We start from the raw sequence: 21769 nt of genomic DNA, 5'->3' as shown, positions 1-21769 counted from the left end.
TCCTTTAGTGAGCGGTTTTAATGCATGGTTGTTGTGTTTTTTCTTTTTAAAGAAATCCACTCAGCTCCTCATTAAAAAGCCATGAGTGCACAAATATGCCCTACGATCCCACTACCGTCACATTTCTTCTCAGGGGTTTTTATTTGAATCTGTGCAGGTGCAGGTTGTGTGTCTGTATTTGTGTGTGTGAAAGGGAGTGAGAGACAGGCACCAAAGGAGAGAGAGGGAAGGGCCACTATAGCTGCACTTGTTATGTCTGTCAAGTCCTTTTCCCAGTGCAGACAGGGTTCAAGGTGGGATCGACAGGTTATATGTATGATGATTCAAAGTGTAACGCATCTATTACAATATAGTTGCTGAAGATACCCTCTGGGTCTTAAAGGGACAGTTCAGATGTTTTTGAAGTGGGGCTCTATGGGGTACTTAGTTCAGATTTACCATTGTTACACAGTTACATAAACTAATTTATCAAGGCAGCGGTAGACTAGCAGCTCTCTTGTTCAACAAGCTAAAACTGTGAACGTGAGTGTGAATGGTTGTCTGTCTCTATGTGTCAGCCCTGAGATAGTCTGCGCAATCTATCCAGCGTGTACCCCGCCTCTCACCCAGTGACAGCTGGGAGAGGCTCCAGCCCCTCCTCGACCCTTATGAGGACAAGCAGTTATCAACAATAAATTAATGAAGTTGCTATGACTTAGAAAGATTGATTGAATTAAACTTGTCATTTAAGTTGCAACAACTTCACAAAATCAGGTAAATATAACTTAATTTTAAGTAAACTTCTCTCCAAGCCCGGGCTGGAGGTTACTTTAGGATGCTGTTGGGTAAACAAAAATTAAGACTAACAGTTGTAATAACTTACATTTTTCAAGGCCATCAGTTTCCTAGATTCATTTAAGTAAAATCATCTTGCCATATTTTACAGTGTACTGTATGTAATACATTGAAAATGGACAACCCTATCCCCAACCTCATGCTTAACAACAATATTCACCTCAGGTACAGCTGCAATAATGTGTTAAAAAATATAAAACACTACATGAAAGTAAAAGCTGAATAAATTCGGTATTTTGAGGGATGTGTGCAGAGGAGGTCTGCTTGTTATTGTCTCTCTCATCATCAAAGGAGGATACTGCTTTCTCATGTTATGCCGAGCAGACTGTGGGATGTAGATATGCGCACACACAGATCCAAAAGACCATGTAATGTCTCCCATGACCTTTTTCCTTATTCATTAAGCAAGGAAATATGCGAATGCTGTACACAGCAGAAACTGTTTTTTTCTAGCAGGTTTAAAGGAAATATATGTGAATGTGTAAGTGCTGGATTCAAGCAAATAAGCATGTTCCCTATGAACACAGCAGAGAGAAATACAAGGCCATAGGCTAAATTTTCCAGTTCCATTTACTGTCCCCAAGTATTTTTAGATTGGATCTTCACTTTCTAACAGGGGTATAAATCTGTGAGCTGGTGCAGTGATGTGTGGGAGGGTTGGCATCTTGGCTAACTTCTCAAAGTTAGTCATGACTTCTGTCCTCACTGTGCCGTGTGGGAAGATGCAACGTCTCATTTTGTTTGGATGCTACAGCATTTTTGTGTGTTTGTAGTGAGCAAGGGTGCCGCAGAGGTGCTGAAACAAGGTTTTGGGTGAAATCTCACTCAGACTGAAGGAGTAAAGGAGGGAAATGAGACGTACCCAGGTGGTTGACAGTGTCATTGATTTTATAGGTTCATTTGAGTTTAGAGTGAAATGGGTTTATTTTGTGTTAGAGATAGAAAGAAGAGAGATTGAACTGAATTATAGAATCAGAAGGCAATTATACTGATGATAAATCACTTTGGACCTATTTAAAAAGAAACCACAAAAGCACTCTTACTTTTGTGACCAAACACTACCAACTCGCAATGTTCCAAACAGATCAGAAGTATCGATTTTTTTAATTGATAGAGATCGGTTCTTTTGAGCATGTGCCCCGCCCAATCCTTTGTTAATGTCTGATGTCACACAGGTGATTTAAACGGAGAGGACAGTTTGTGGCAAATATTCATTTTTTTTTGTAATGCTGCTACCCGAATCAGTAGAAACTGATTTTTTTCCATGTTCAACTCAAGCTGCTCTACCACTTTAAGTGGAAATGAAATTTTTGTTGTTAATTTTCAGTGAACTAGTTTTACTATACAGCTATAAGTTGTACAGTAATAAGCTGTATTATGACCAATTTTTATTTACTGTGATGGGAATGTTAAAGTTATAACACCAATTTGAAGTGGAACTGTGATTATATTACTGTTTAGTTTATTTACTTTTTTATTTTTGTAAAAAAAAAAAAAAAAAAAAAAACCCCAAGGGAGTGTTTGCAGACATGTTCTTGTATTGCATTGCAGAGCTACTAAAGTGTCAAGCATATACACTGGATTGGTTATAATAACTTTAAAATACTTGAAGTGTGCATTGTGCAAGATCGGGACTCAGTATTAGCAGATACTCAATATCAAATGCCTGGTTTTAGGATCAGGGGCAAAAACAAATTGATCTGGAATTCACTGTATATCAAAGGACCTCTCTCCCTCAGTCGGTACTCCCTATTTGCGTTGTGATATGATGTAATAGAGCAAAAGAGAACAGAAGGGAGCCAGGAGGCTAAATGACAGTTGAGGCCAAGCAGGTTTTATGCATTTACTGGCATGCCTTCCTCCAGTAAACACTGACAGCTTTCAGGCTTATGGAATAGAGGCAGCATTTTTCTTTTAGCTTGCACTGAAAACCAGCATATTTCATAGCCAGCCAAAATGAGCCAAGTTAGCTTAAAATAAGGGTAAAAATTGTGTCTTTGAAAATGCAAAAATAAAAGTGGTTCCAACACAAAACTCTTCAAACATTCATGTTGCACAAAAGTCAAACATGCATATGCAATGTAAAATGAAAACCAGAATAGAAACAGCAGTTTCCCTCTGGCTAAAACTACAGCACAGCAACCCAACCACAAAAACACCAAAAATGGGAAAATGCCGCCACTCAATATTAGTTTAGCAAAACTGCAGCGTTGACACCAGCTTGTTGAGTATATGTGGTTGCATCTGTCTATCTATCCATCTATCTATATATGTAGTATATTGATATTTCAATATTTCAATATATAGATATATAGATATAGATATAGATATAAATAAAGCTTGCAGACCCAAAAATGTACAATGTTTGCTGGAAATTACAGAGAACAGAGAAACAAAAAGTCACAGTCAGTGCCAGGTATGTCAGTGAAAACACTCTGACAGTGAGGGAGGTCAGAGGGAATGACCAGGCTTGTTAGAGCTGACAGGAAGGCCACAAATATGCAAATAACTGTTCAGAACAAAAGTTGTATGGACATGGTTGTCTCTAAAAGCTTGTCATGCCTAAGACTGGGGCTGGCTATTTCAGTTAAGGGCATACTGGGTTGTCTTACTGGTCTAACTGAGTTACCGAACAGTAGAAAATCATAGCAAAGTCTTGATCTGTGGTCCCACATGCTGATGACAGGTTCAAGGTTTGGCATAAGCAGCTTGAACCATTGATCCATTCTGTCATGTGTGAGAGTTACAAACTGCTGTTTATGGTGGTATAACCCTTTTAACCTGGATTGACATCAGTTTCCTTGAATCATAATCAAATTAATCACCTTTCTGACAGTATTAACAAAATATTTTAATTGTAGGCTTTGCAAATGTTAGAGATCTTGCACTGAATTGTAAAAAAAAAAAAAATGCTGTACTCAGCCTGTATATCTGAAAATAGAAGCTCTACACAGTTGGGAAATCATTAACAGCCAGATGTCTGACGCTGATCATTGCCAGCGTCTGTCACAGTGACTGCCATTTGCATTCTGGGAAGACATTACCTCAGCTGACTTCATTCATATTGCATGTGCCTCTTCTTATTTTACCCCATCACCTCTCTAAAGTGGAGTAGCGACTATAGAATTTTAATCAATGAAAAGTGCTGGTTTCCATATTCATTAAGTCCTAGCTGTTGCCGTGAAGAACATGGTTCCAACCCCATTAATTGATATTTCTGAATATACTCTCAGTCACGGATGAATGTAAGCTGATGTGAAAAAATATGATTTGTAAACGTTGCCTTAGTCTCAGAGATCAGCACATACTTGAATGCATCTCTGCTTTGTGGCTTAAATTGATGCCGAAATAACTATGCCAGGATCCTTTAACTTTCACGTGCAAAATCTGTTGGCCCAGACACACCAAACTGACATCAGAGAACTAGCTGCAATGAAAGCCAACTGTTGTGTTGACTCACGTAGCATGTGCCCAAAAATTGCACTTGAACACACCACAAAACCTACAGCCAACGACTAACAAACACATATGTTCTGTGCCTGCATTAGAGTAAATATCTCCCCATATCAGTAGGCGGCAGTAGTCTGTATTTGTCATTCAAAAAGGGTGAACTGATGATCTTGGGGCAGCAACTTAGGTAAAACTTGGGCAAATTACATCAACAATGCCACAACCGTACAAAACTAAGAAAGCTACAGAAGTTCTGTAAGCATGTGTTTCTGCACAGACATACCATTTTTAAATTAAAAGTATTTTTAGGAAAAAATGCTTATTTTGTGTGATCCAGAGACCTCTTCTCTAAGAGACTCTGTGGTGCAATAACAGCCTAACAGAGCTTTCATCTGTGTTTCTTAGTGAGAACAATCATTATTTTCAAGACCACAAGTGGTCACTTGTCAGGAAAACATAAACATAACTTGTGTTTGGAGAAATGAAAGATGTTTTTATTAGTGGTCTATGGTCTCTGTAGTTGGAAATCAATGTCTGAACTTAATTAGGTTTTAAATGTTTTTAATACTTTTGGATCTGGAGCTTGTTAAAAAGTGCTCTACTGAGACATCTTAACCCCATTCACATTACTAAGCTACCTTAAGAAATGATTAATCTCAAAAGGGGATGTATGATTATCCAAAACACCAGCACAATCTTATTTCAAACTAGATTTCATCGAAAAGAAACCATACAGTACTTTCTATGTCCATCAGGACAATCAGAAGATTCAGAGTTACTCGTTTTATTAAGAATTTAGTTACTATTTGCTGCATTCTGCAACCAGTCCTTCAAGTACACAGGTAGACATTTTAATAGGACTACTGCCTTGTGAGATTAATCAGTTTTGATTCTGTAAAGCTAATGTATTTTTTATTGTGTGTAAATGTTCTTAACAATGTCTTAACAACATTTAAATGGATTGTCATTCAAATATCCATGTCCCCCAGCCTATTGACTTTGGTTATCCCTGACATCAGCAGGTTTAAGTTTTTTAATTTATCCTGTGAAACACCTTGTTCATGTAATGAACTGTACTGAACTGAATGAACTGTAATGTGATCGACTGGCACTAATTGTGTGGACCTACAGATGTTCATGTTTCCCACTGGACCTATCATAATCGTAATTACTCCAGTGACCAAATATTTGCAAAATGCCTACTTCCCATCAGCTTCAGCTGTACATTGTGTTTGGTGTCACTTTGCAAATATTCGCATGTTAATGTGCTAAACTAAGACAATGAACATGGTAAACCCTCTACTTGCTTCATCAGCATGTTATCATTATCGCTAGTGTACCTGCATATGAATGATCGCTAATGTACCTGCATATGAATGCAGAATTGGTGGCAGCGGGACAAGATTTTGGTATCATAATTTCTGGTTTCCATTTGTAGTCTGAGTGTTATGTCTGAGCGGCAGGTAAACCGTCTACATTGTGGAGAGATAGAAATGCAATCAAGGAACCCAATGGCTATTATCTGATGATAATTTAGCTTGATATGAACAACTGTCTGAAGTTATCTTCAATTATATGCAAGAATATGTTTATAGAGACTGGCTGACATGACTGTTGCACGGAGGAGGAAATCTTGGCCCAGATATCAGATTCCTACTCCAGATCTCATGAAATACTGTCCGTTGCCTTCAGAGGCATGCCCCTCATATTTAGGACGATAGCCTGTGGGTTCCAAGACTAACATAGTCATTGTGAGCATGTAGCATGCTGCTGTTGGCAGTCAGGTTAAAACATGGGCTGCATTAAAAAGAAATGTATGTTGGTACAGGGATTATTGTCATTGTTAGCATGTTGCATTCTAATGTTGGCAGTTAGGTAAAAGCACCAGTGTGCCTCACACAGGAGGCAGTGTGGCTGTGCAAGACGATGCTTGTAATATTGTAGCGTAGTGAAACATTTTCAAAGAATGTGTATTTTTTGACTGTGAACTGATGTATTTGAACAATGAAAAATCTGATCTGATTTTGTAGTAAAATCTCTGATTTGATATTTTTCATAACGTTAGGTTGTTGGCTAGTTATTCCTATTATCACATCTCTTTGGTGCACAAGTGAATGTATCTGGTAGAAGCTCCTCAGTTTTGTGGTAGTGAGTAAATGCTGAAATTGCCAGCAGAATGAACTGTAAGCAAAATAGTTTTATCTGGTCCAGTTCAGTTCAGTTGGTCTGCTGTAAATATTTTTGCTGAAGAAAACATATTTTTTGTTCAACTGGTGGTTGAAGCTCAGAGGTCAGGAGTTTGCCATCCCTTGTCTCTTTTCCCCTGACTGTATGATAGATGAGCTTGTGAAAGATGACATCACCTCACTCCCTCAAAAGCGACCCCACGAGCTTTCATGGGTGTAATGACTCAGTGGGTTGACTCCCAGCTAGTTTCACATTACAATGTGTCAACTGCCTGTCAGAAGCCACAGTGTGGGATCAATTAAGGAGGAGTTGATGTCAGGCTGAGAGTAGAGGATGGGAGAGAGCAATAAGAGAGGAGAGATGTTCAGTAAACTGTATACAAGTGAGACAGAGGAGGTGTTTTCAAGAAGTACAGTGTGTGTGTGCGTGTGTGTGTATGTGCACGTGCACGCGTGCTCAGTATCCATCCCAACACACCACTTAATGCCGTACTCAAGCTTTTTTTTCTTTTATACTTTAGGAGTCATTAATCTTACTCCCTATTTTATTTGCATTCTTTATGAAAGAAATTAGATGAACACATTAACCATTTTAAACCTGAACAAATTGGCTTGATTTCTGTCAAACACATGGGCAGAAGGCATTGAGCAACAGAGGAAGAAATTAGTAAGAAATACACAGAATTTACTTGTATTAGTTTAAACTAACATGAAAGACCAGCAGGATATGCTCAATAAAGCATTATTAAAGTTTTCAAAAGAGTAGCAATAGAGCCCACTGAGACAGAGTCTGTATGATGTATATGACTTTTGAATCAGCTACTACGGTACTTTTTTCTGCGTTTGAGATAGAGAAATCGCCTCCTCTTGATTCTATGTGGGCTTTCAAATTGATGGGTCCATTCTGTCAGTAGGTGACGGCAGTGTCACAGTCTGCTCAGCCTCTCTCCTGCTGCTGCAGGATTTTTTCCACTTACTCCAACTCCACCTCTCTCTCCACCCGGCCACTTCCCTTCATCAGCCTCATCACCTCCACCTCGTGCTCCCCAGCTGCTCTTCATCTCCAATCAATCCAGATTGTCTTCGCTTCCATGCCTGACCTTCCAGCACTTACTCTTGGACTGTTTTCCTGGTTTCGATTCATCTTGCCTCTGACCACCTTTCCTCGTCTCCGCCCCTGTAAGCCTAACAGCCTTCTGTCTCCGACCACAAGTTTTGCTTGTGCACTTCCTGGTTCTCGTCTTCCTGTGGTTGTGCGGTGTTCTTTTGCTTTGGCTCCGTTGAGAGAGATTGCCATTCTTCCAGCCATCTTCAGAGCCTCCTGCCGAGCGAAACATCTCCTCCATGTGAGTGCAGATGGTGTTTGTTGTTCTGATTGTACGTCTACTCCCAGCCTGTCCTTGTTGATTGCGCTGCCTACCCCTACTGGATTCGTCTGCTCCGCCGCCTGCCTGACTGATGCCAACTCTGCTTCCTCCTTGACGATGAGCCCTGCCTACCTCTCTCTGGTGTCCCCACTTTTCCCACAAGCTCCCTGTTTCTGCAACTTGCCTGATACATTCACCTGCCAGTCCACTCCACGGTCAAAATTTCCCCACTCGAACTCTGAACTATCACCTGTGAACGTGAGCTCACCCCAGTCTGTACGAACTTTGCTCGACCCATAAACTTTGCTCCACCTCAGAACTGATAACTGTCCTTACTTACCTGCAACCTGATTATAATCACCTTTGCTCCATTCAACCTGCCAAAAGATTAAATAAAAGTCATTACCAACTACTCACCTGCTCTGTTGTGCTGCAATTTGGTCCTACCACACCCCGTTACAGGCAAAATTCCTGCCTCACCTCATGCTGTGCAAATATAATTGACTGAGCTTTTCAAGCAGCCCTTCATTTAACTCAATTTTCCATCTTTTTTCCATCACTTCACTCTCATGAAATCTGTTTTTGTTTTGCAGCGTTTAATCAAACAGTGCAATAATTCCTCTTTTGTGTGATGTGTTGCTTCTTGTGGGAGCAAAATTCTGGTCAAAGTTGGTTTTATTTCTAACAGAAAACTATCAACTTTGTGTTTTGTCAAGTTTTAATCATCGATGTCATGAAGGAAAACCACTCTGGGCAACATTCAGGGCCCCACCATTTCCTGAAAGGCCCCATCACAATGCTTTTTTTTTTCATATCACCATTGCCTGTTTCTCTGTGGCCACATGAGCGTTAAAGCCTGGGAAGCAAGGAGATTTAGGGATTCAATCATCTTAAAGATCCAGTGTGTAGGATTTAAAGGGGTATATTGGCAGAAATGGCATGTAATATAACGAGTACGTTTTTCTTTATTGTGAAATGACCTAGAAATAAGAATTGTTTATTACCTTTTAGAATGAGTCGTCTATATGTACAAAGGGAGCTGCTCCTTGTCATATTTTTACAATAACCCAGAACGGACAAATCGAACACTAGATTGGACCAGGCCATTTGCATTTTTGCAATTTCGTGTTTTCACATCGGCCAACGTAGAGTAAGAAGCCCATCTGCAATAAGCAGTAGCAGAGTTACACTGTTTTGTATTGTGAAGCTGCTTTTTCAGTGTTTCAGGCAGTTTAAATTACCAGGTCCATTTGTTTTAGAGAGGAAGAGATGTCTAAAGATAAAGATAATTTAGCTTCCAGTGAAAGCCCCCTGAACATGTGGATCTTAAGTTATTGTAGAAAAAAGGTGACCACATCAGTATGTGTTGGGTGAGCAACCTGCATCAACATACCAGACAGTGTTGGAAATACATGAATTGTAACATGAAACTGCTTTATTTAGCGTTCTTACTGGTTTGAATCATCTGGTCTGTTTAATTTGGAGACAAAGAGACCTCTGTGGATAATTCAGCTCCCAATAAAAACCTCCTGGGAAAAAAAAAACACTCAAGGAATTCTGACCAGGACAAGTTTTAGCTGATTGCAATATGTAATTCACCTCTAGACACCAAACAAAAATCCCCTAAATCTTACACACTCGACCTTTAAATTCACTTTTGCCCCACAATGACAATTTTGTAGTGACTAAAAATAATAAAGGTTTGGGGGACTTGTTATGATGCCCGGAGAGTCATAAACACACGATGCACCATCTTTTGTTATTCCTCCATCTTTTAACTTTAGTCCATTATTTGGCCACTTGCAGAGAAACATCTATTTTAGTGCTGTACATTGTCACACGTGTATTGCCCTTTCTGCGCATGTTTCTGTCGAAAGCAAACATAATGTTTTAGTGCACAAAGACTGCTGACTTGAAAGTTTATTATGGAAAACAATCCACCTGGAACTGCACTGCTGCAAAGCTTTAAAACAGCCTATAGTTTCTCCCCTACTACTCTGAGTGGTTAGCGGATCCCTCTGCTCTTAAGTGCTTCTCTCAAGCACTTGACAAACCTCATCTACTTCATGTCTCTCTAGAAGTACGTATATAAAGGGCGTATGCAGGAGTCAGAGTTGATTTTTTTTTTCATGATAGAAACACAGCTAGTTAGAGGATTCAAGGTTCGAAAGGTAAAGGTAAAAAGTGCAGACAAGATGTCTTGAAACTGTGTTCAAACAGGTAAGAGACTGTATATTCAGGGAGGAACTCATTCTTCAAAATCTAATGCTACAAATTTAATGCATATATAGTGATTATTAGTACTGTTTTTACATTATTTCCATTTTCTTTGTAATGTAATATAACTAATCTTAATTGCAGCTATACATGTCTAGATTGACTCAATAATTCAAATCCATTAGGCCGTATATATACATATATACATATATATATATATATATATATATATATATATATATATATATATATATTAGATAGATGGTTAAATATGGTGAAACTACTGTCTTAAAGTACTGCATTTTTTTTTTTTAAAAAAACATGACAGTTAACTCATGTTTTAATTTCTCTCTCTCTGTGATGAAGTTTTGCTGAACTGACAAAGCAAATGCATTTTTAACTCATCAGTGGGTTTAGTCTAAACACAGCGCCATGATCATGTTCAAGCTAATCACTCAAGCTAAACCACATTAGTTTTCAGGCTGATAACTTAAGATGACATCTTAATTACTTTTAGATTTACTGTCATTAATATTCAAGCAGCTATTTAAACCATACCAAAAAAAAGAGTATTAGGAAGCATACCTAAAAACATCAGACTTTTGTTTGAAAACCAGTCGTGTGTGAATGTTGGTTCATCTCAGTGACATGTTACATTACGGTGTTGTGGTTTGTAACATGTGACTATTTTGTCCACTCCTATTTTTCTACTAACCCTAAGGCATGATGCTGATGCCATGGCTGATTCACTGATACGCCTGCTGCTGTGGCTTAAAGGTTAAACCACATATACAGTACATCCACACATGGCTGGTTCTTGACCCTAAGTATGCATGAGAGCACAGCATGAAGCCCCAGTGTACAATCACCTCCACACATGCAAACAGAGGAGATTGCTTTGCATGTAAAATAGAATAGAATTGTGTGTATGTGGCTGTTAAGCCCACGCTTTCATCTGAGACGACACGTGCTTCATATTCAACACATTTGGCTCTTAAAGGGTTTGTGTTAAATGCAACAACTGTATGTTGCACCTTTTTGTGCAGTCTGGTCACCTGAAGAAAATGTTGGCATTGTATATTTCTGAAAATTATGGATACATTACATTTGTACATTTCATACATATAATATCAATGTTTTTAAAGTGACTTAGTGCTGATTACATGTATATAAGGATGCTCTTCTAATGCACTGTCCTTACATATAGGCCTTTCTAGGAAAATGAATGTATCATAACTCTATAACCCAAGAAAGCAGGAATCTGTAATCAAATGACCATTGCACTGATTAGAGTAAAATTAGGAAGTAGTATTGAGAGCAAAAAAATAGTGCATGGAGGCAGGCTAGGGTGGTGGATATGTCAAACAAACACAGGACTTTTCCCTGGAAGACTGGTGTTCATAGCGCCAAGTGAACTGTGAGTTATTTTGAGGTGTGTCGTCATCATGTTTGTTTTTCTAAACCTTACCTACGTAACTTTACTCTTCTAAACTTCACTTACGTAACTTTACTCTTTAAACCTAATCTATATGACTTTACATTAAGCACATACCTTTTGGGGCACCCAGTAGCTCTCCTGGTCGAGCAGGCACCCCACGCAAGAAGGCAATGGGGCCATGGGTTTGATTCAAACCCTCGACCTTTTGCTTTACCCCATAGCTTTTTGATGAAATAGAGGCAAAAAGCCCAAAAAATAATCTTTAAAAAAGTGCTTCTCTTCACGTTAAGCACTTAATGTGATGAAACCATTCTTTGGATGCTAAGTTGTTAGATATGCAAACTGTTGTATGAGGATACATTAATATTAACTGATTTTGTAATTGTGTGGTGGCTGCCAAGCTGCAGGCTACTGTTCAAGACCTACAACAAAACTAGTTGTTTTTTTCAGCATTTCCGTCATGATTGTGGGTTCAAAATTGGGTATTTTAAGCCAAAATATTTACTTTTCTAAACCATAATCAAGTGTTTTTTGTGCCTAAACATAATGACATGTTAACCACAGCATTGTTGAAACGTAAAGAAATTTTAAGTTTCATTTAAAATTGAAATCATTTCCACCACATAATAAAATACAACTGTAGCATACCTGTGGTTTGCGTAAACATTTACAACGCCAACATTTCTAATGGCAGCTGGGTTGATCTTTGCAGAATTTTTATATGTCCATGTGAAAAAAAAGCTATTTGATGCAATATAAATGCATAAATGCTCACAACAAACCTACATACATATATATACAGACAAATGTCTCTCCCCCACTCCCTCTGGCCACACACATAACACTGTCTAGTCTGCAACTCTCATACAAATGAGCCCACTACAGTCAGCAGGGATGGAAGCTTTCCCAGGCTCATTCATTCGTTTTCATACTTCAGAGCTCTCACGCTGCATTCTCCCCCCTGTTCACATTTCTGCTCTGTGTGTGCATTCATGTGCTGTGCAGCAAGAGCATGGAGGAGGTGCTTATTAGATCGTCCTCAGCCTCAGTAATGAATGAAAATCTTTTGGCTTACAGCGTGATAAAGAATCACACCCTGGAAACCTTGAATCACTTTACTCATGGCAAAAGACACTGACAGAAAACATGGAAGATAGCTTTTGATATCAAAAGATCACATGTATGCTTGACTGCGACAGCATACCATTTGCTTTGAAGTGTTTTTGGTTTCTTACTCATTGTTTTTGTGCCACTCAATAATTCCTGTGGTGGTTCAGATCACCTATCAGTGAAACAGTGTGGGATTTTTTTCTTTGTAGTTTCTCTCAATGAAGTGAGTTCCTGGAGCTGACATGTTTTTAATTTGCACATAATATCATGCTGCTTCTCAGTGCTCTTTGTACTATTTAATATGTTTTTAGCTTAAAGCTGCTGCAGTAAATATGTTATATTGACTATGTGTAAAGTAGGTTTCATTTGTATAATGAACAAAGAGAGAATTATTATCTGACTCTGCACTTCTCTTCACTCCCGCAGAGCATTTTTATGTCTTTTTACAGATCACACCTATAATGTTTTAGTTCTTTCTAACAGCTCTCAGATTCCTGCTGCAGCACTTTTCAACCAAAAAATTCTGATCAAACTCACTGTAGGCCTACATTAGCTGCCCAGCATCAAATGGAAAAAGTTAGTGACAAGCTTGAGACATAGTGGGGGGCTAGATATTTCCCTCAGGGGTTGGTGGACACCAAAACAGAACTAAACGGAAATTGTTGGACTTACATTCATCATGTGGCCAAGAGCACATTTCCAAATGAAATGCTGATATTGCTCTGTTGGATGTTGCTGTATATCAGCTTAATAGGGTCAGTCAAAAATTTACAAAATCAGTTAATGTAGGTACAAATATGTAAGAAACTAACATTAAACCCATGTCTGCTATTCAAATCTCCCAGAGTTGCAGCTGTTTCAGTGATTTGGTAAAAATATAAGTTTATTAAAATGCAGCAGGTTTACATTATATTGACATATTCATAGATTTTTTAAAATAAGTTACAGAAATCGTAGATGTTGAATAGTGCTACCGAAAAGACTGTTGTTGACCAAAGCAGGCTAGAGAAGGCACGTTTTTTATGCTGCTGTGTGGGCGATAGCTGCGGCCAAATTTTTTCAGTATAGCGCAGGCTTTTACTTAACCTCAACAATGACCTGATCACATTTTGGTGGTCAAAGGTCAAGGTCAATGTGACCTTGCCTCCATCTCATTCTTATTAATGCAATATCCTAAGAGGACCTTGAGAGAATTTTCTGAAATTTGGCACAAATGTTCACTTGGACTTGGGAATGAACTGATGATTAAAATGATGTTTATGGTCAAAGGTCACTGTGACCTGACAAAACATGTTTTTGGCCATAATTGAATATTTCATACACTAGTTATGCCAAAAGTTTCACAAATATCTATGAACCAGTGACATTTTACATCCAAAAGGTTAAAGGTCAGTTTTACTGTGACATCATAATGCTGTGCAAAAACACATTTCTGGCCGTTACTCAACCTCATGTTATCAGTTGGTGACACTAATTTTGTGTGCCCACCTTGAAACGGTGCTGATTGTATAGATCCCTGTGCTACCAGGGGAAAGATGTGTGTGAGTCATCTATGTTTTCACATCATGTATTTACTGTGAGAGCAGCTTGTCTGGTGCGTGGAGGCATACAGCCGCAAGGCAGTAATTCTAGTTTTTATTTTAGTCTTTCAAGTTTGGACATTGTATACATTTTGTGTGCTGAATTTGCAAAAAATGAAAATAGCATTGCCCTGAGGTGGAACTGATGGTTATCTGAACAATAAACGATAGACTACTGGTTTGAAAATACAGGCAACAGTGTGTCTGATAAGAAATGAACAGGATCCTGCTGTGTTGTGTAACCACTGTGTTTCAACTCGTTTCACGCTTTCAGAAACCCCTGATTCTCTCCTTCACTCCTCCCCCAAACATCTTTTCTCCTACCCTCGTTCTGATTTGCCTCCTTTTTTTTTATTTAACTTTTTAAAAATTTTTTTATTTTGGGCTGCTCCCGACCAGATCAAAGGAATTTTAGAGCAACCTCCGAATATCTCCCTTCAAACACTGGTGGGGGGAAGCCTCGTGGATCTTTCTTTGTTTGATGGGCGCTCTTATTTTATAACATCTCTATAAATTGGAATAGATGCATGTGACAGGAATACTTTACACTCATGCTGACGTTTAGCCTGAGGGGACAGGTGCTAAAATACCTGGGTGATACAGAGGCACAATTTGTTTGCACACAGATATCACTTAACACACAAAAACAAACTGCATGTATAATACATAACATTACATTCATTTAGCTGGCGAGTTTATCCAAAGCGACTTACAATAAGTGCATTCAGCTTGAACATTATGTTCACCAACTAATGCAACAAGATACAAGCTAAATAAACCTTAAACACAACTTAGCTCCATGTTCTTTACTTGTTCCCCAGCTGGGGTTAAGAGTATTGTATACGTTTGTCATTAATGTGGTTAAAACACTGCATCCACCTACACTTTTAGCCCTTTGAAACCTGAGCAAAGTGGTTTGATTTCTTTAGGAAATATGTGGAGAATGCACTGAGCAACTTGACAAGACATGGCCCAAAAAATAGCTGAAAATTAGTTTTAAAAAATTAAAAGAAAATTATTTGAAAAGTATAAGTATATAAATACAGAAAAATGTGTACATTTTTTCTAACATTTTTTCAAACATTAAAACATTAGAGCACAGAAACGTATTGTTTTGTAGATTTGCTAATTGAAAGCGTTTCTCTCTATTAAACACTAACATCTAATTCTAGCATCGGTGACTGGGGGTTGTAGCCAGATGTGCAGAGTGCCTCAACCAACAGAGGACAGTTTTCTGCTCTGTGTTATTCAGACTTGATGTGCCCTCCTGGATTTAGTATTGTCATGGCAACACTGAAACACTCCCATTTGAATTTTAAATACAGGTCACATGTGGGTCGTACTCATCTAGACTCATCCTTTGTGACACATTGGTCTAAACCATAGTAAAAAAACACTATTGTTTAAACTCAAGTTAAATATTTCAATGTTGTCTTTTCAGTAATACAATTTTAAAATAAATAGCAATACTCTTGAGAATTTTGCTGTGATTTTAATAAAGATTTGTGATCATGGACCACTAGGATCAAAACATGAGAAAGACATTTAGAAAGGCCATGAATCCATAGTGCAATATCATATTTAGGATTTCTTGCAAACAGAGAATAATTATTTATTACTGCAATAGAGCAAGATTTAGTTTTTGTTGTCACAGTTCTGAGATTTTCTCATCATTATTGCATAAAAATGCACAGGAGGCTGACATGGTAATCAACCATAATTAAGGAATCTGCCAAACACATCATTACTCACATTTGAAATTCACAGATAAAGCCATGTGACTAGTTACTGAAGCTTACCACGGATTTAAAGGGGAACTACACCCATTTTCAAAATTCATACATGTCTAAAAGTCTAAAAATTTTAATAAACATGACCCCCTCCCTCCCAAATCCCAAAAGTAGAGTACTAAAACTTAAATTTATGATGTCATAGGGTATCAAGCATGGAGCTGCTCCATACAATGAAAGATGATATTGTTGATGTTCTGCGTTTAGGGGTACTTTTTTTGTGGAAGGAAGGACACTAAAATAGAATAAAGCTCATTTGTGTATATATATATATATATATGTATAATTCTATATATATATATATGTATAATTCATTTAAAAATAAAAAATAATATTCTCTATTCTTCTTTAAATAAAAATGATTAATTAAAAAAAAAAATCATCATCATCTGTCATTCTTTTGAGAGACAGCTACTTCAAGTTACACAGGGTTACATCCAGGTCAGGGTCCCTTTAATCCCACTCACACGCCAAACCAATCCAACCAATGAAGGGAACGAGTACTAGCCAATCAGAGGGAGAGTGGGGCGGGTCATGACTTCGCCAGGGGGGGGAGAGAAAACATAGCGAATGGTGTAACGCACGCGCTTCCCTGCACCGGCTGACTGGCGCGTGGACCATGCATTCATTGCGCACTCGCCCAGACACTGCTGCAAGAGCCCAGGGAGAGCTGCATAACACAAATTATCCACCGACAATTGCCTTTTCGTTTGGTGCCACCGTGGGCAAAGACGTTTATGGGCGAAATTTTCTCTCAACGTCCATGCCACGGAAATGGACTGCATAGTAAAGTTAGCTACCTACATGTTTGGTAAGTTAACAGCCTAGAGCAAATTTATGTCCGAGTTTGCCTAATAAACAGGTGTTCCAAAGCCTAGCACTTACTTCAACAACACTGAAATATAAAACTACATGCCCCAGTAAGCTTGCTTTTAGATGTGTTAAAGTTGAAAATTATTTAACATCAGTAACATCACTTTTCTTGTGCTACTTCCAGACGCCTTTTGCAAATATTTAACCCTTTTAACCCAGTATTTCAGCAAACTGGTGTGATCGCTTTAAAAAAAAACATGGTAAAAAAAAAAAGGCAATTAGCATCTTGGTAAGAAATGTTCCACACAGTTCAAGAAAGTAGTTGATTAAGGAAATTATTTTTTAAAAAGCTAAGGAAAAATGTCTAGGGAAAAAAAGTTTTTATTTTTCATTGCTATGTTATTGCTTTGTTTCTACTTTTGTTTTTGTTACTAATTTACATTTTTTTCTTTTGTTGTGTATTACCTTCTTCCAATGTTTTTGAAGGAAATCAAGCCAGTTTTCTCAGATGTGGCTGTGTGCTTGTTGAAGTAAGGGGCTGATCACACCGGGACGCATTTCACCAGGCGCCACTGCTCCAAAAACGCCTTGAAGGCACATCTGGTAAAACAGCTGGGAACATTTGTGGAGTGGGGCTGTGTGCATACTTTGTGCAAGTGGCCAAAAGTGACACTGAGGAGTGGAGTGACTCCATGCCTTAAAAATATTTTAACTTTATGCACACCCAGAAACCACCATAAAAAGGCGTTGCGCAGCAGCAAGAGAGTAGTGTCTGACAAGCGTGCTGTACCATAGGCGAACAATGGTTTTGCTGGGGACATTTTTCTAGAGATGCGTCTTGGTGTGATCGGCCTTTAAGTTAATATTATTACGACCTTATTGGCAAAAGCAATGTCTGCTTTGTATCTGATGACTGAATAAGAGTCTGGCACATTTTGTCCAAAGCATAATTATTTTACAAGAAACATCTACAGCTAAGCCTGTGGGCTCCCATATAAACTGAATTTTTCTTCACCATTTCCGTTTGCTTTTCTCTGCTGTCCATATACATACTACTCTCACCATGCATTATTCACCACTTGGCAGTACTTTTGCTTCGAACTGCACATCACAAGTGCCCTCTCCATCCATTCCTCCATTTATTCTTGCTCTCTATGCAAAATGCTTCCCTTGTGATTGTGTTGTTGTGTAGATGAATGTATTCAAGCACTATCAAGGTCAGGCTGTAGAGTCATGGGTGCCTTATTGATGTATCCCACCTGAACAATACCACGGTACTGTAGTAATGTTGCCATGTAGTACTGTTTGTCATATTGAAGGGTGGAAGCTGTGCATCAATCATAAGGTTGGGCCAGTTTCAACTGGCTGACAAACTGTCTTGGCATAGCTCTGAAGAGCTGCTGCGATGCAATGGTAAGATAAGGGAATCGCGTTCATGTTATACCTGTACTCCCCTTACTCAGTGGTGCTTAAAAAAGTGGCTGATATCTGCTGGCTACTTTAGCACAACATCTGGATTTAGCTACCTGGTGAACAATCATCCTTATATTACACCTATTACAGCTCTTTTTACTAATATGTGTAAATGGAATTATGTTTGTACTATTTAGGTCAATGCTAGAAGTGGTGTTGTACTAGACTGGACTACATTATATTGAGAGAAGTTTATATTTTTTTTTATCCTTCCCTTTACACACATGAGGGGGACAGAAAACAGAAATACTTCTCAATATATGCTCTCCAGTGAACAACACTGAATATTACCTCAGTTCTAAAACATATGATTGACTTTACACATTTCTGACAATGCTGTCCAAAACCGTTTATCATATGTATCATTATGAGGATGGTAAAAACCTATATTACAGTAGGACTGTTGTCTTGGACTGCATTAGATTGTGTGGGTGTACCTGATAAAGTGAGTGTATGTTTAGGTTCAGGGTTCTTAATTACCTAACATGAGTATGGCAAACATTGAAGCCTGCTGCTTGTTTCACGTGACTTTAGCATTTTTAAAGTGACTAAAACACCAGCCAGCTGTGTTTTGTAATAATGATATAGACCATGTTGTGTTTAATAACCTTTGAGCAGTTCTTTTTAATTTTTCAGTAACTAATAAGCAGTCTGGTTTGTAGTGTCCAGACTTGTGAAACTAATCATTTTCGAGAGGATCATTGTATAGCCTTGTGAACTATGTGGACCTGCAGCTATAAACAGACCAAACAATGACCCCTTACTCTGTGTTTCCTCCCCTAATGTGGCCCTTTTCCTTGCTGATATCTAAAAATCTTGGCTTATTTTAGTTTAGTGAAAGGAAAGTGATTAAATTAAACTCTGGGTTTTGTTCTTATGTTTGTGCAGTTTTTTCTGTGTCTGACAGAGAAGTAATTTTCTTTGATAAGAATATATCACATGAAACTAGCTGCCTCAGCAGTCAGTATTAATGCATATGTGCTAGCAGAGTGACATCAACTGCACTACCTCAAATTAGCTATCTGAAATGCTGCCTGCATGCATTTGGTACTAAAGCATGCATTGTTATGTCTACATTGCATTTCCTAGAGATCATTTGTCAGTGTGCAAACACAACATCTTTTCAGTCTTACATTCTGTTCAGAAATCTGAATCTATGCGCCCACATCCTGTTTAGTAATGATGACTTTGTTTAGAAACTGCTGTTACTGCCACCAGAAGTATGCAATACGATCATGACTTTTTCAGCGCTACCATAAAACTGCATACTGTGTATCAACTATTATGTTGATTAGTTATTACTGGATATGAGTGGTGTAATCGAATATCTTTTCCAACAAACAGTTTTTCAGCAAGTACAGACACGACTCTCAGAAAGCACACTGTCATTTTTAATTGGCAAAGCAATGATCAGCGCTGTCGAAAGATGAAGCCTGATACTTTAATATATTGTGCATTAGTCTTTGCTAATAAGAAAGCATTAGGAAAGATAGAATATTCAAAAGCAAATTTGTTAGCGTCAGAGCTGCGTAGCAGATCTGGGTGTTTTGACGGAACTTGTAAGTAATTTGTCACATTCACATACTCTGTGACAAAAATGCACATGCTGTTGTGAGCTGACTCCATACCCTATGGTAACGGTATATGTATAAGATTGCATGATCTTGAATAAGCTGTACCACATAGTTCATAAAAAGCATTAGCTTGCGTACTTTTCATCAGTGTAAATATTATAGACCAGGTCTAGGTAGTCTCGGTATATTTGTGATTTTAAAATCATATTTCACTGTGGAGATATAGCTGCTCAATGCACAATTTGCCAGTCAGTGGTAGACATGGGTGCTGCTTGCTATTTATAGAAGCAGGGGTCTAGACCAGCTCTGCAGCTGAATGCTGTTTTGGAGAGAGAGGATGGTGGGTGGCATGAGGTTGTATTAGTCTTTGGGGGGTGCGGATGTCTATGTGGGGTTATCTGATTAAACATCAGGCTTGTGTGCATAAAGGTTGTGTGTGTGTGCTGGGGAGAATACAACACAGGGTGGGAAAGAAAAGGGGAGGAGGTGGATGGAGAATGGAGATGATATAATGCAGCCTCTGGCAGCCATAACAGAGGTCCTTTGCAGCAGGTCAACAGTTGCTGCATGGCTGACTGCATTTCTAACTGTACATCTTTGTCACTTCAACTAAATGACGATACAATTAGTGCTGTACAGTATACTGATACCAGAAAAGTATTGCGGTACCCAGCTGTTCGATACAATACCACCTTTTATTAATATCGATAATTTATGAATGGCAGCCTTTTAATAAGAGCCCTGTTTCTCCGCTTGCGATAGTGAGGCTGTGTGTGTGTGTGTGTGTGTGTGTGTGTGTGTGTGTGTGAGAGATGTTGTTCGTTGTTCAGTGCTCTGCTTTCACTCTCTGCAGGTGGAGGGCGTGTGCTTTTTCGAACTCTGCTGTCATTCCCACCGTCCATTGTTGGCGTGCCAAACATTTGCTTGCTATCATGTTGAGATGCAGAGCGAGAGCCGTGGCTGCTAAAGTTTCAGATGCTTATCTTGCTGACCGTTCACCGCTTGTTGACAAAGCAGACACACAGAGCAAAATAGTATTATTCGCTTACCCCCCCGACAGTTAGGGTGAAGCCACGGACACCACAAAGCACATGTCTAAAAGATCAAAGGATCCAAAGCATCTTGCTGACAGACATGCTGACTTGATTAAGGAATTCAAAGACTGACAGGCTGGTTAGCGAATGTGATAAATAACATAATTACATGCCCCCATACATATATACAGAGCAGAGCTCCGTTGATAAGGAGGCGATTTTGAGGTTTGTGTTGAGTTGAGTTGAGTTGTTGGTGCACCGCTGTAGTGTGCAGGCTAATTATCGTGGGTTTGAGCCTCTAGAGCCTGATCATGAAATGACAGACTTACACTTACAGTCATTTGTGTGTATTGTTTTTCTAGGCTATCAAAGTGAATTCGCACCCCACCAGGCACACAAACACATGCCAGCAAAATCTGCAGCTACCCAGCCTTCCCTTCCAGCTGTGTTTGAAAACAACAAAAAGTATTACAAAGACTCAAAAAAATGCAAAAAAATGGTGAGCAGAGCAGTTACTGAGTTAATCTGTCTTGATCAGGTACCCATAATTTATTCAATAAATCCCCTGCTGTCCCTTTTTAAAGCCCTTCATATCTGTCATGTCAGGACTGTCATCTTTTATATTATTTCATTACTTTTCTTGGTGTTTCAGTTTTTTGCCATGGTATTGTTTCAATATCGGGATTGAGACATTTTGGGCAAGTATGGAATAATTTTGGTATCATGACAACAGTAGATACTATTTGTATTTCCTTATTTTTACTCTTTCCCGTTAATTTTTGGTCTGTTTTTGGCACAGGGCTTATCACACAATACTAGGTTCTTTACTAACGCTCGTAAACAGCGACCTGACGGGGCTTTAAAATTTTGCTTACAGATTAAAACAGCCATGTGTAACTGCAG

At 38.7% G+C, this 21769-nt stretch overlaps 2 protein-coding genes across 2 annotated transcripts in view; one reads left to right on the top strand and one right to left on the bottom strand.

Moving 5' to 3' along the window:
• Positions 1-7767, bottom strand: part of nxph2a (neurexophilin 2a) — a 27859-nt gene extending 20092 nt beyond the window's left edge. Inside the window, exon 1 of the mRNA XM_042494698.1 lies at positions 7585-7767. Coding sequence (XP_042350632.1) covers positions 7585-7767 — 183 coding nt within the window. The remainder of the gene's footprint in view (positions 1-7584) is intronic.
• Positions 7768-7954: 187 nt separating this feature from the next.
• stxbp5l (syntaxin binding protein 5L) overlaps positions 7955-21769 on the top strand; it is a 151947-nt gene continuing 138132 nt past the window's right edge. The window contains exon 1 of the mRNA XM_042494697.1: positions 7955-8095. Coding sequence (XP_042350631.1) covers positions 7955-8095 — 141 coding nt within the window. The remainder of the gene's footprint in view (positions 8096-21769) is intronic.

Source organism: Plectropomus leopardus, chromosome 10 (genome assembly GCF_008729295.1).
Source record: "Plectropomus leopardus isolate mb chromosome 10, YSFRI_Pleo_2.0, whole genome shotgun sequence".
Taxonomy (NCBI): Eukaryota; Metazoa; Chordata; class Actinopteri; order Perciformes; family Serranidae; genus Plectropomus; species Plectropomus leopardus.
Note: the sequence above shows the minus strand (reverse complement) of the source record. Positions and strands in the feature narration are given on the sequence as shown.